This window comes from Magnolia sinica, chromosome 10, assembly GCF_029962835.1.
Source record: "Magnolia sinica isolate HGM2019 chromosome 10, MsV1, whole genome shotgun sequence".
In the NCBI taxonomy this organism is placed as follows: Eukaryota; Viridiplantae; Streptophyta; class Magnoliopsida; order Magnoliales; family Magnoliaceae; genus Magnolia; species Magnolia sinica.
In genome coordinates, this window is record NC_080582.1 from 71,950,177 (window position 1) to 71,965,608 (window position 15,432).

At 41.1% G+C, this 15,432-nt stretch overlaps 1 protein-coding gene across 1 annotated transcript; it reads left to right on the plus strand.

The window, feature by feature from the left end:
* Positions 1-12,052: 12,052 nt before the first annotated feature.
* Positions 12,053-13,379, plus strand: LOC131216967 (probable CCR4-associated factor 1 homolog 6). Its single transcript, XM_058211617.1, has one exon. The coding sequence runs from the start codon at positions 12,304-12,306 to the stop codon at positions 13,135-13,137; it is 834 nt and encodes a 277-aa protein (XP_058067600.1). The 5' UTR covers positions 12,053-12,303; the 3' UTR covers positions 13,138-13,379.
* The last annotated feature ends 2,053 nt before the right edge of the window (positions 13,380-15,432 follow it).

Here is a 15,432-nt window from a genome sequence, read left to right on the forward strand (position 1 = left end):
TGAACTGGTACATCTTGGGTCCTTACTCATGCCTCGGTGGTAGACTCACAAGCGTTTTAACACGAGGTTATGGGTTTGAGTACCCATTGTGGTGAAATTCCACCATGGTGTGAGTGTGTGCGTTTTAAATTTTTTTTTTAAAAAAATAATAAAAAAAAAAAACAAAAAAAAAAAAAACAAAACAACTGGAGCATCTTACAAATAGGGGGTGAAAAAAGATTGGCTTCTAATTGAAATTGCCCATACATTAATTACGCTCGGTGAAGAGTCTCGAACATGAGACATCCTGCTTTGATATCACTTTGATGCAGAATAATTAACCACTTGCTTTAAAAGCTCTAACTAATAGAGCATGATGAATTAATTCTTTTATCTCATAACCCAGGCTCCACATGCCATGGGTCAGGACCTCGGCCGAACCCTCATCGTGTGCCCCACATCACATGGGTACCACCTCATACGGGCCGCTTACCCCGAGTGTGCCCTTGCATCCCACAGGCAACCCCACTCGAACCGGTGAAAATGCCTATGCATTAATTTTGGTATGGATGGGTCCGCCCAAATTACAAGTGAGCTGTTCTCGTGTCACTTCGAATTTGGCTTAGACATTTTGTGGAAGTTGGGATCAGCTTTGAAATGCTGTTTTTGTTTACATGCCTGCCCCAAACAAGGCGGATTTTGTTACACTGAGGAAGCAGCAGCGGAGACAATATCAGGTACAATCCAAACAGGCCTTTCAGCATTTGCATCTTCAGTAGAGAAGTTGCAATTGACATGAATGCAGATTCAATATCAAATGTATTCCATCTTGGTGTCTTTTTTTGTTTTTGTTTTTGTTTTTATTTTAAAATTTAAAATTTAAAATTTTTATGGCAGCTTCTTTCAATGCATCTTCACCGGCATCGCATGGGACATGCGACGCGGAAGGCCTATTGATGCTATCAGTAGCCAGTAGCTACCTGACCGTGTTGTAGGCCTCACCATGATGTATGTGCTATATCCAATCTGTCCATCCATTTTTCCGGATCATCTTAACGCATAGAGGCCAAAAATGAGGCAGTTCCAAATCTCATGTGGACCACACCACAGGAAACAGTGGTGATTAAACGCCCATCGTTAAAAACTTCTTCCAGGACACAAAAGTTTCGAAATAAGCTGATGTTTTTGTTTTCCCTTCGTCCAGGTATGTGTGACCTAATAAACAGGCTGGATGGCAAATAAACATTACAGTGGGCCCTAGGAAGATTTGGGCCTGCCTCATTTTTGCGCTCCTTATTTTTGCGCTCATTCCTAAAATGATATGCAAAAATAGATGGACGGCCTGGATAAAACACATACATCATGGTGGGGCGCACAGAGCACTGTCTAGCAGCCACCTCGTTGCTGGCAACTTCAGTAGGTAATCCACGTCCTTGGACGTGCGAGTGGCATGTAAAGTGCATCCCACCCCTACTCATTGGACGGGCCACACATGTACATTGGATGTGGAATTGATGGAGTATGGTCATCTTCAGTGGATTCTTCCTGCAAAGCATGATCGTGGGATGTCAATCAATCAGATGCCATGGACACACCCAGATCCATAGCTACTAACCCAAAAAAACAAAAGAAGAAGAAGAAGATGCCATGGACCCAATGCTCCAATCTGGGCCAAAATGCAGCAAAACTGGTTCTGAATTTATCACAGGCAGATTGTATCCAAAGTAATCACTGATGTCCAAAACCAGCCATTACTATAGTAAATCCAAGTAGTGTGAAATCCAGATAAGTCTCACCGATCAGGTCCATGCGGATGCCCGAATGACAAGACTCCTGCCATTCTGCCAATATCAATGTGTGGAATGGCGTAGAACCACCAACCAGGATCGAAATCTAGATTCATGATGTTAGGGTCTACTTGGGTCTGTGTCGGGTCCACCATCTTGTACCACTCAAACATGTTCTTGTTTTTTTCTTTTTTAGTAATATTATATGGCCGAATGCTCACGCGCGCACTGGCTCATATGGAACTTGTGCGAACTTTTTGAGAACCCATCATACGTGATTCGACTCCAAAATCTGCATCGTCCACGTGAAGCAGCACCTCGTGAAATAACCTGAGCCCAAAATCTGAACGGTCCACGTGAAGCAGCACCTCATGAAACGACCTGAGCCCAAAATCTGAACGGTCCACGTGAAGCAGCACCTCATGAAACAACGTGAGCCCAATTTTTTACTTTGATCTGAAACTCTGGTGTGCTATGAAAAATGAAAACAGTTTCCACCCTTGATTTGCATTTCTCTTTGCTATGGCTCACTAGAATTTTAGATCAGGGTAAAAATTTGTCCCTTAGGGTTTCATGGGATTCTGCATCACATGAACCCTCGGATTAGACGCCCTTGACACGTGTGAAAAGGTGCACACGTGCGCAGGTGAGCATGACTCTATTATGCGTTAAATATTTATCCAGGTTTGCTATTTTTCCTGCAAGGGAACTTTCCTGTTCATTACTTTGTTTTGTCTGTAGATGTGGGGGATATGGTGGGTTTATCCAAGCCATTGATTTGACGGCCCCATCATGGATGGACTATTTTGCTAAAATCACTCAAATTGGAAAATCCTAACCATCAAATCTCTGGCCTTTCCTGCATTGAATGGGGTTTGTTCCTGCATTTTAATTAAACCATGTGTTTGGATGCCAACAAAAGAAGGTTTGGGTTGACCAGTTCGGAGGATATTCTGGCAATCATAGTTCAAAAACGTAAAGATTCTACTCAATGTCTAGCTGGGTCAGGTCAACTCAAGACCACTGGATTTTTTAATAATTAGACTCGTATTATTTAATGGATTTAAATTTTGTTTTGAAAGGAATAAAATAATCAAAATACCAAACACAACACAACGTGCATTGTAGTTTACTGGCAGCATTTCTTGGTCCTGAGAAATGAGGCTGCCAAGCTCTGTGGGGTTCACTGCGATTTATATATTTTATCACTCCGTCCATCGATTGTACTGGATAATTTTAGGCCTTCAGCCCAAAAATCAAGCACATCCAAAGCTCAAGCGTACCACATTGAATGTCTACAGTTGAAAAATTCCAAAGGCCATAGAAGTTTTGGATCAAGCTGATATTTGTGTTTTCCCTTCATCCATGTTGATGTGATCAAACATCATTATCGCCCTGGGAAGGTTTAAAAGATAGAAATCATTATTCTCATTGTTTCCCGTGGTGTGGTCCATTTGAGCTTTGGATATGCCTCAAATTTGGGCTCAACCACTAAAATGAACTGGAACAACAGATGAAAAGTGTGATAAACAACATACATTCACGGTAGGCCCAACAGTATTTACTCGCTAAGGTAAAGCGTACCGAGTAACTCATTAGTGGCAGCATGCATGTTCGATTTTTTAAAGCAATTATTACTTATTTTTAGCATTTATAAGATTCAAATTGTTTTATAAATTTGAATTATAAAGTGTTAAAATTAATTTTCACTGAAGATATGGAAAAATATTTCCAACTTCCCTCCCTTCAGTTAGGGGCCATTTCTATCTTAATTTACTTAAGCTACTTATGCTTTAAGTAACTTATTATAATTTCTACTTATTAAACTGAAGTGATTAAGTAATTTTAAATTAAAAAAAAACTACTTATAATAGATGATGAACCAAACTTACTTTTTCTAAATAAGTTACTTATAAGTATTGCTGTAAGTGAGAAAAGTAACTTATTGGCACCGAAAGGAACCTTTAATGTTGAAGGCTGTATGCTGTAAGTAGTAGTGCATTAACATTTCTTTTAACTTCTGACTAAAGTATCCTTAAAGTTATAATTCAGAGCTTCAGTTTTTTACCACTTAATTCTCAAGCTTAATTTTCAGTTTATCAAACAAGATTTCCTGGAAAGCCTTTAGCAGGAAGTTCCTGCGAATTTAGTTGGGGCCTACTGTGATGTTAGTCAGAAATCCACCCCATCCATCGTTTTTGTGAGTTCATTTTATTACATTTAGGTAAAAAATGAGCTGGATTCAATACTTAAGTGGGCCAAAAACATGAGAATTGAACGTCCATTGTTGAAATATTCGTGAGGCCAAAGAAGTTTTAAATCATGCTAATATCTATGTTTTCAGTTCATCCGAGTAGGAATGAGGTTATGAATGGTATGGATGGCATGAAAACATCACTGTCGGCTCCATTGAGGTTTCAATGGTAGGAATTTCTCTAACCACATTTTCTTTAGTACGGCGCACTTGAGTATTGAATCTGGCTCATTTTTGGGCTCATGCCCTAAAATGAGCTCACAAAATGGATGAACGTGGTGGATTTCTCAAAAACATCACAGTGGACCCCACCTAAGTTCCCCTTGCAGGAAAGCCTTTCCCTGGAATTTCCTGCAGAAGGATTCTGGGTAGGGCCCACTGCGATGTTTGTGAGAAATCCAACCCTTCCATCCATTTTTTGAGCTCATTTTAGCACTTAAAGATAAAAAATTAGGTGGATTTAAAACTCAAATGGGCCACATGAGAAGAAACAGTGGAGATTTACTGACCACCGTTTAAATACGGCAACAAAACTTTTGTACCGCTCTAAGAATTTGGTGTTTTTAATTCATCCAGTGAAAACGACCTTATAAACGGTTTGGATGGCATATAAACATTAAGGTGGAGCCTAGGAAGGTTTCAACGGTAGAAATTTCTTTCCCCAATGCATGGCCCAGTTGAGTTTTTTATACTCCTCTTTTTTGGTCTCATGACTTAAAATGAGCTCGAAAAAGGGATGGACGGGTTGGATTTCTTATAAACATCACGGTGGCCCCACCTTGCATCCACAGTAATTTCCGGTGAAAGCCTTTCGCAGTGAATCCACGTCCCGATACTGCAATATCTGTATCTGAATCCAGACTTTAAGATGTCCATTTCCCACTTCAACGAATTTGGAAGAGGAAGGAAGAGTTGCCATAACCTATACAAGTTTACATCATTTAGAAGAATGGTAGTGAATCTTCAACCATACACATTCCACAGTTGTTCACCTTGATCCGTGTTATTTTAGTCAAAAGGTACATCCATAGTGGGTCCCACAATCTGGATGGTTTGGATAGATGTACATGAGTTCCACAAGTGAGGAGGATGAGTCACCAGCATTTTAAAAAATAATACAAAACTAACAAAATAACTTAAAACTTATTTGACTTGTTTTATACTCTGGTTGCGTTTGACACTTGATACACAAGCACTACCCCAAGTAAACTGCTTATACTGTGGATCCAACTATAAATAAATTAAATTCCCCAAATGAGATTGGTTGAATAATCTCAACTCTTCATTGGTTGAATAGACCTGATCCATCATGACCAAGCCCAAACAGTTCAAAATCCGGGTCCAAGCCAACACCAGCCCCGGCACGTTGACAGACCTAGCAAGAGGGGTATGATTCGAACTGTAGGGTTATGGTCTTTATCCCAGAGATGAACACACTGTAGAGGATTACCTGAAATTGAGATCATGGCCACACCACCTTCCATGGGCCCACCACTTACGTTGATATAACCATCGCTCCATCAAACCATTGCATAGAATCCCCATGTTAGAACTTGTAGGGCCCCCAGAAAAATCATGCTTACCATCTTACATTTTACACCAACCTTTATCTCAACTGTTCATCCAGTGGACCCCATAGACATCAATCAAAGGATTAAATCTCGAATGCGACTTAGCAGTGACCCCGGATTAAGGATTGCGGGTGGGACCTTACTATGGGGCTCACCTTGATATATATATATATATATATAGCGGAACGCTCACCTGCGAACCACAGACTACCTAGGAACTATTACAAGAACTCATCATATCTGATAAGTCTCGAAAATTTGAATGGTCCACGTGAAGCAGAACCTCATAAAACCCCCTTGTACCAATTTTTACTTTGAACCAAAACTTTGGTGGGCTATAAAAATGCAAATAGTTTTTTTCCTTGATTTGAATTTCTCTTTGCTCTGGCCCACCAGAATCTTAGATCAGAGTGTAAATTCACCTCCTAAGGTTTCATGGGATTTCGCATCTTATGAACCATTCGGATTCAACACCCATGACACATGTGTAAAGGTGCGCACGTGCGTAGGTGCGTAGGTGAGCATGCCTCTCTCTCTCTCTCTCTCTCTCTCTCTCTCTCTCTCTCTCTCTCTCTCTCTCTCTCTCTATATATATATATATATATATATATATATATATATATGAAATGGTAATATAAGGTCGACCTCATGGGAGCTTCCCATGAGGTCGAGCTGTGTGGGCCCCACCATGATGTGTGTCAAACATCAACACCGTGCATTTGATGGGTCCCATTTACATTACGGGATATGCCAAAAAAAGCTATATATGGAACTCAGGTGGGCCATACCATCTAAAACCATGCAAAGACATGATTAAAACATATAAAAGTACTTGGTGGGACCTACCTTAATTTTGGATGCGGCTGAAACTTGGTCTGACCCCTCATCCAAGTGGGACACACACAATGGATGGTTTGGATTTGCGAACCACATCTTGATGAGCCAAATAAATGATTATGAATGTTTTAAAGGAAGGGTAACCCTCCTCAACTATTGTATGTGATGTGGCCCACCCAAGTCACGGATTGAATTTACTTTCAAGACTGTCACCCGCCATGGAATGATGCATCTGACTGATCGGGTAGATGTTTGGCACACATCACGGTGGGACCCACACAGCTGGTACAACCCCCATGCGTAAAATAATTTTGTGGCATGGGTAAAAAACTGAAGTAGATTCAAATCTCTCATGGAATGTAGGAAATAATGGCGAATGATCATTAGAAACTTTTTGTGAGCCACGAAAGTTTTGGAATAATTGTGTTTCCATTCATCTGGTCTGTGTGACCTTATTAACAGGTTGGATGACAAATAAATATTACGTGGACCGTAGGAAGTTTTTAATGGTGAGGGTTCAATGACCACTCTTTCCTATGGTGTGGTCCACCTGATATTTGTATTCGCTTCATTTTTGGCTCATGCCCTAAAATGAGTTGGCAAAGCAGGTGGATGGCAAAGATATACAATGCATACATCAAGGTGGGCCCCACAGTCAGGGCCCCACCCACATCGTTGGAATTGGGTAATAACATTGTGTACTTAATAAGGTTCACTTAGATGCTTGTAATTGGGGCTTACAGTATATGATTTACCGATAAATGCTTTGCAGTCATTGTTTGATGCTGAAAAATTCTTATGAAGGAGCATGTTGCAAATGATTCATAGCTTTCATTCTTATTTAAATTTCTTTGTTTTGTTTTGTTTTATTTTTTTTTGTTTTTTGTTTTTTTTTAATTGTGAGTTTATTTACAACCTAACTGCTACATTTTTTTTTAAAAAATGACTCTATATTTATAGGACTTAAGCAATTTACAAGTTATTCAAACATAAATATTTATTTGTCAACCTTAACTATGCAGAACATGCTGTAATGTGTAAATCATTTATCACTTGAACCATTTATAGGCATCTAAAGTATCCCTTTGGCTCGTTTGGGAACTTGGGTTTAAAATGCAGTGGAATCCAAATCACAATTTCATGGAAATTATAGTTTGTATTTGGTTGAAATGCATTGGAATCCAAATCTTTCCTTCAAGAGCTTGTATTTGGAGTGCATTGAAAGCCTTTAGTATATCCACAAGACTTGAATTTGATTAATTAAATTAGCTTTATGTTTAAAATTAATACATATACGTAATATTTGATAGGATGGTTGTAATAAGCCTATTGAAATATATACTTTCGTAAAAATTGAGGAAATTTTAAGCCTTAAGTGGGCCACAAACGTAAATATCACAAATAAGCTACTAATTGACATTTTAACTATCCATTTACATGTCCAATATTTGAATAGTTCGGATCATTCTATTGATGTGATTTTACTAATGCAATTAATAATTGCATTGTTTCTAGGTATCACCAGTGTGCCACATGTGCAATAATTGTTACATGGCGATGCTTTTATTACACATGCTTATGCCAATCCTAACATTTTGCTGATATTTTAAAACACATCAAAAGTGTGTATTTGAAACAACTCTATTTACCTCCAAATCTATGACTCTCCAATGTTAAAAATAGCTACTTGGATTTAAAATACACTTATCTACCTCTGAATCCAAGGTGCCAAACAAGCCCAAATCTCACTCGAGGTAGAATCCACTAGGTTTTGTAAGTTAAGCTTAACCTACAATTAGAGTTGGGCATCGGACCGAGTCGGATCGGATTGGGTCTAACTCGACTCGATCCGGATTCTACATGGCCTGACTCGAACTCGATTCGATTCGGGACTGAGTCCGGGTCATCTGACTTGATCTGATCCGATGCACCGCTAGCCTGACCCGAACCGAGTCCGACTTGGTCAAGAAAACTAAATCGGATCGGGTTGGGTACCGTTCGGATCGGAAGAGAGAAGTGGGTGATACAAACCGGAAGTGGATTGGCTGGTGGTGGTGTATTGACGTCACCAAGTTCTTTGGGTCAAACTATGAGCTATGTGTTATATCCAAACCGTCCATCCATTTGGAGAGCTTGTCTTAAGGCTTGAGCCGAAAAATAAGACAGATCTAAAGATCAGTTGGAACACACTGCAAAAAACAGTGGGGGATTGATCGTTTACCATTGAAATCCTTTTTTAGATCACAAAAGTTTTAGATCAATATGAAATTTGTTTTTCCACTTCATCCATGTATTTTTAACATTATTAACAGATTAGATGGAAAATAAACGTTATGGTGGGGCCCATGTAACTTTGATCTCATTTGAGTCGTTCGTACAACTCAGAGCTCGAGGCATGTACGCGCTCGTCTTCGCACGACACGTATCTACGACAGCCTGTCGCCTATGTAGCTTGCGTGTGGGACACGGATTAGCTACTGACATGTTGAGTAACTAGACTCCTTACTGAAGTGACGTGACCAAGTTCTGTGGGACCCGACATGATATATGAGTTGCATCTGCACTGTCCATTCATTTGGAGATATTAATTTAGGGCAGGAGCCAAAGAATGAGTCAGATCCAAAGCACAAATGGACCCTACCATAGAAAACAGTGGAGAGAGTGACACCCACCATTAAAATTTTCTAAGGCCCACAAAAGTTTTCGGTCAAACTGAAATTTGTGTTTTCCCTTCTTTCATGTCTGTCTTAACTTGTGAACACGTTGGATCTCAGATAAACATCATAGTGGACCTTAGGAAGGTTTCAACGGTAGGAGTCACTCTTCCCACTGCTTTCTATGGTGGGGTCCAATCCAAATCTAGATCTGACTCATTCTTTGTCTCATGGCCTAAAATGATCTCTACAAATTGATGGACGGTGTGTATACAACACATACATCATGGTAGGTCCCACAGAACCTGGTGATGTCACTTCAATAGGGAGTCTCGCAGGCTACTCAACCTGTCACTTGTCATAGCTTGCGTGTGATACAAGAAACTAATTTGAAGTTTATCTAAGCAACACACGGCTGTATAGTTGGTGTGATATAGCGTGAATGCATGTGGGCCCACCGTGAATGCACGTGGTTGATCCACACCGTCCATTCATTTTTTCAGATCATTTTAGGGGTTGAACCCAAAATTTATGCATATCCAAAGCTCAAGTGGACCATACCATCGGAAAAAGTAGAAGTACTAACCAGATCGGATCTATTTTGAAATGTAGACCAATGCAACAACTACCTACACTAGCTTCTTGGCTATAACAACCATAGGCACCTGCACAAGTACCACAGAGATCAAAAGGTGGTGAGAATCACCATGGCATAGACTTTCAAGAGAAATTCCTGTCTGGGTTTGCATAAAACCTAACCCCAACAGAGATATCTCCAATCCCAACGGCTGAAATCAAAGTTAAAAAGATAGCCACTACCCTCAACATGTCCATTTGGGCTTGCTTCTTGTCTTTAATTTCTCCCTGATGATGGAGGCGCCAATACTACCATCTCAGCCATTGTTTTGTTGGAGGGAGTAAATGAGTGGTAGAAAGAGAATGAGATGGGAGATGTTTGCACATGAGAAAAATGATTGGTAGAAGCCATCCTCATTCCTTTATTTCTCAATCCATTTTAACTTCATACTATATGACTGGATCGGATCAAATCCGATTGGATCGAATTACGGATTGGTATGTCCGGATTGGTATTAAACCGAACTCGATCCGATGAACGGTCGGATCAAACTGACCCTACTCGAACCGCACTGATCCAGGCCGTCGGTTTGGTTCGAATCAGGTTGGATCTAGTCGGATCCACCGAATCGGGTCAAATATGCCCAGCTCTACCTACAATGCTATGTGTGGGGACCATTGTAATGCGTGTGTCACATCTCATCCATCCATCAATGGATTCTCCTTAGCGGCCAAAAATCCAGCTAATCCAAAACTTGGGTGGGCCACACTAACATACGGGATAGAAATGTGCACCATAAAAAACCTTCCAGATTTTGTGCAAGGCTTGCAGTGTGTTGCATCTTCCACACCCTTAAAAATCAGGCCATTCATGTGGGTCACAGTGTTGGAGTTTTGGATGGGCTTGATTTTTGGATTTCAAGAACAATATGAAGGGGCCCACATGATGGACGGATGACATGTCATGCACACACTTCCGTGGGCCCCGTACACAGCATTTTATGGAGACGTGCTTCGCCAATAGTGAGGTGGGAAGCGGATTGCGTACTGAGTATAATCTGTGGGTTCCACCGTCATTCATGCATTTTATCCGCTCCGTCCATAAACTTTAGCATATAAGTTTGGTCGTTAGCTCAAAATTTTCGTGGGGTCCACAGATGTTTTAGAGCAATTTGATATTTGTGTTTTCACTTCATCCATGTCTTTGTGATATTATGAATAGATTGGATGACAAATAAACATCACTATGGGCCATAGAAAGGTTTCAAGGGTGGAAATCATTATTTCCACGGTTTCATGTGGTATGGTCTACTTGAGCTTTAGATATACCTCAATTTTGGGCTCAAACAGTAAAATGATTTGAAAAAATGGATGGACGGAGTGGATAAGACAAATACATTCACAGTGGGCCCAACTGAGTTTACTTAGTACGATAAGAACATATTGAGTAACTCAGTAGGCAATCCGATTTCAGTGAAATATTAGCTGAGGTGGCTGTTGGACAGTGCTATGGACCCACTATAATGTGTGTGATTTATTCATGCTGTTTATCTATTTTTCTAGATCATTTTAAAGCATTAGCCCAAACTTGAGGTAGATCCAAATCTTTAGCTAACCCCACCATAAGAAATAGTTGTGATTGAATGTCCAAATCCTTTGGTATGGTTGGCACTAAAGTAATAAAGGATTTCAAAGCTCCTTAAATAATAGGTTTAAAATTCATAGTAAAAGCTAGGGTTACATTTAAAATTCATGTGTGTCATTAGACTATTAATTCATTTGGCATGTAGGTCACAGTTGATATCCCAAAACAATTAGATTATCCATTGCATTATTATAATTACTTTAATACGATGATAAGTGCAGTTCAAACATTGTCTATGTAAATCAATAATTAAAAATCGTTGGTTAGCCATTAGGTTGTGATCTTGTGCTTGTGGCTCATCCAATGCTTGGAATTTCAATATTTTCAGGTAAAGTATATATTTCATCAAGCTTATTACAACTATTGTGCAAAGATTACATACACCCATTAATTAGAGATATTAAAATTAATTCCGTAATTAAATTCGAACCCAGTAAATATGCATAATTACTTTTGGATTGCAGGGAATTCTGAATCCAGGGTGCCAGGGGATTTCAAAACCAGGGGCTTTAAATCCGAATCCAGGTTACATATCCACGCTCCCAAACAGGCATTTAGGATCTAAAAATCATCTGTCTAGTTTTGATCAATCTCAATGACGCATCAGGATCCAATTTCTGACCATACCCCATCCACACCTGGATGGACGTTTTAAACGGCCCAGATCACCTCAAATGTTGGGCCACGCTCACGGTGGGCCACTAACCACCATTTTTAAACGGTTGTTAACTATCACGGTATCACCAGACTCATTCGCCTCTCTCCGTTTTCCTTCTCTCGTAACGGAAGAACAGTAGAAAATCGCATCCTCTCTCTCTCTAATCCCGCCATCTCCTCCTCCATCTGCAAGAAAGAAGGAAAGAATCCCTAACCCTAACCCTCGAAAGCATCAAAAGACGAAAATACACCCCCCCCCCCCCCACCTCTCTCTCTCTCTCTCTATGCGCTCATGCCTCTCTGAAAGGATCTTCCCCATCCTACCCTTACGGAATCCCCCAAAATGCCAACCCTATCCCCATCGAAGCCCGACCGTCCGATCGTGATCCGCAACGTCTGGGCCAGCAACCTCGCCAGCGAGTTCGACCTCATCCGCGACGCCGTCGACAGCTACCCGTTCGTCGCGATGGACACTGAATTCCCCGGCATCGTCCTCCGCCCCGTCGGCGCCTTCCGCTCCTCTGCCGACTACAATTACCGAACCCTCAAGGCCAACGTCGACCTCCTCAAGCTAATCCAGCTCGGCCTCACTCTCTCCGACGCCAACGGCAATCTTCCCACCTGCGGGACTGATGAATCCTACATCTGGCAGTTCAATTTCCGCGAGTTTGATCCTGCCTCCGACGTCTTCGCCAACGACTCCATTGAGCTCCTCCGCCAGAGCGGCATCGATTTTGTGAAGAATGCTATAGAAGGCATCGAGGCGGCAAAATTCGCCGAGCTCCTGATGTCGTCTGGGATCGTGCTCAACGACGCCATCCATTGGGTCACTTTCCACAGCGGGTACGACTTCGGGTATTTGCTCAAGCTTCTTACATGCCAGAATCTGCCGGACACGCAAGCAGGGTTCTTTGAGCTGATCAAGGTGTACTTCCCAACAGTCTATGATATCAAGCATCTGATGAAGTTCTGCAACTTCTTGCATGGTGGGCTGAACAAGCTGGCTGAGCTGTTGGAAGTGGAGCGGGTTGGGGTGTGCCACCAGGCAGGGTCTGATAGTTTGCTGACCTCGTGCACGTTCCAGAAGCTCAAGGAGTCGTTCTTCAATGGGTCGACGGAGAGATTTGCTGGTGTGCTGTATGGGTTGGGTGTTGAGAATGGGCAGACTAGTCATTGAAATGGATAGGAATGGGTAAAATTGGTAATGATGCTTGTTTGATTGCATGTAGGTGTGAAATTCCCATTCGCCCTTTCTTTCTTTTTTCTTCTTGTCTCTGTGTATATCTTTTGCGGAAAATGCTGTTGATAGTAATGAATTTTCGTTTCTGTTCATTTCCTGTTCTTCTACATTTCTCGCAGAATAATCTTCCACTCCCCCTTTTTGTGGATGCAAACAAATGGGTGTATTTATGCGGTAGAGTTTGGGGTGTGTTTGGATGCACTATTCAATTGAATTGCGATAGTTTGATAAAGATTTGGAATTGCCAAATTGTATTTTTGTGTTAGTATTCTCATCGAGGGAATTGGATATAAATTACTTATATGTTGCTTTAAAAGTTGAACTTGAAAGGAATAAAACTTCAATTTGCAGGATACTTGTTCATTCTTGAATACTTCATTTGCAATTTGGTTATTTCTTCTCTATTGAACTTTTTATTGCAGGAGAACTGATCACCTACATCCCTTTTTTAGATGCATATATTTTCTAGGGGAGGATTTGAATTCAAAATTTTGGAGGCATAACAAATGGGAGGTGATCAGTCCTCTTATTTGTAATTTGATTCATGTCAGTAGTGCATTCATCCAACTGCAGTGTTAAATTTCCAAATAGTTCATTGAATTGGATTTCTTACGACTCACTCCATTTGGTTAGTTCTGGGAAATCATTCTGCTATGTGCTCCTTTATTTGAGGCGATTGGTTACTATCACATTTTTTGATATGGAGAGATTTTTTTTTTCCCCAGTACTGGTGAGATTATTGTTAATAGATGTTCTTAGGACACTAGACAATGTGGGTTGTTGAGTTTAGCCTTTTTTGTTTTAGTTGAGTATTACCAAAGATTTTAGGTGTTCTGGGAAGTTGTGAAAGGTGATGTTTTGAGCTTCATGCCGATTTCTTTAAAAGGGGGTATTTATTAGCAGAGCTTGGGGTGTCCTTTATTGCTATTATTCCAAAGGTGACAGGTGCGGGAACATTTGAGGAACTTCAGACCAATAAGCTTGATAGGAGGGTCGTATAAGATCCTTGCCAAGGTCCTGCCTTCCAGATTCCGTGCAATCCTAGCAAGCGTCAAATCCAAGAACCAAGGAGCATTCGTCGTGAGACAACAAATTCTGGACATTGCTCTTATAACACTTAAGTGCACAGATTCGAGACAAGCAAGGTCCGAAAGGAATCGTCTGTAAGCTAGACATTGAAAAAGCCCACAACTATGACCATGTTGATAGGGACTTCATGGACTATATGTTGGACTGGATTGGGTGCGGAAGGAAATGGAGAGGGTAGATTAGGGAGTGCATCAGTTGAAGCTAGGTTCTCATTTATGGTCAATGGCTCACACAAAGGCTTCTTCAAAAGCTCAAGAGGTATTAGGTAAGGTGATTTGCTTTCTCCCATTGGGTAGAATGTTGGAGAGGGGTGAAGAGGTTGGTCTTTTTTGTGGGATCAAGGTGGAATGGTTGAGTTCCCTGATATCCCATCCTCAGCTTGTTGCCGACACGATCCTCTTCTGCGAGGCTGATGTAGTCGTGGTGGACAATCTCAGAATGCTTATCAGATGTTTTGAAGTGGTGTCGGGCTAGTTAAAATTGCCAAGAGTGAGATACTGGGTGTTCGAATGTTTATCATAGAGGTCCAGCAGATAGCGGGGATCTTTGGTCGTCTGTTGAGTTCTTTCCCCTCTACTTACCTTGGATACCCCTTTGCATTGGGAAGCCAACTAAACACTTGGGGGACAAAGTAGTGGAAATGTTTGAAAGGAAATTATCAAAATGAAAGAGCTAATACTTGTCTCTTGGCGGCTGGATTACTCTCATCAAAGCAACCTTGTCAAAATGTTCCTATGGTAGGAGTGTCCTTGTTCAAATGCCCAAAGTCTGTTGGCTAGATTGGAAAGCCTGAGTGACTTCTTGTGGCAGGGGTTGGAAGAGAAGAAAAAGTTCCACCTCCTGAGTTGGGAGGTGTGCAAGTTTTATGAAGAGGGATGAGTTGGCATCTGGGACTTGGAGACAATGAACCTCGTGCTGCTGGGTAAGTGGTTGTGGTGATTTGAGTCGGAAGAGGGTGCCCTGTGGAGGGAGTATTGCTAACATGTGTGCTAAGATGGAGGTTGGTGAATTAGGGACTCCTCTATATACAGGGCATTTGCAATCTGGAAAGGGGTCTCTTGCATGAAGTCTAAGTTCATAGAGGGGATTGGTTTCCCTCTAGGTAATGGGGAGAAGATCCAGTTTTGGGAGGATGTGTGGATC

What these genes read in the sequence shown, in the direction of transcription:
- LOC131216967 (XM_058211617.1), top strand. Translation starts at nt 12,304, where the DNA reads ATGCCAACCCTATCCCCATCGAAGCCCGACCGTCCGATCGTGATCCGC.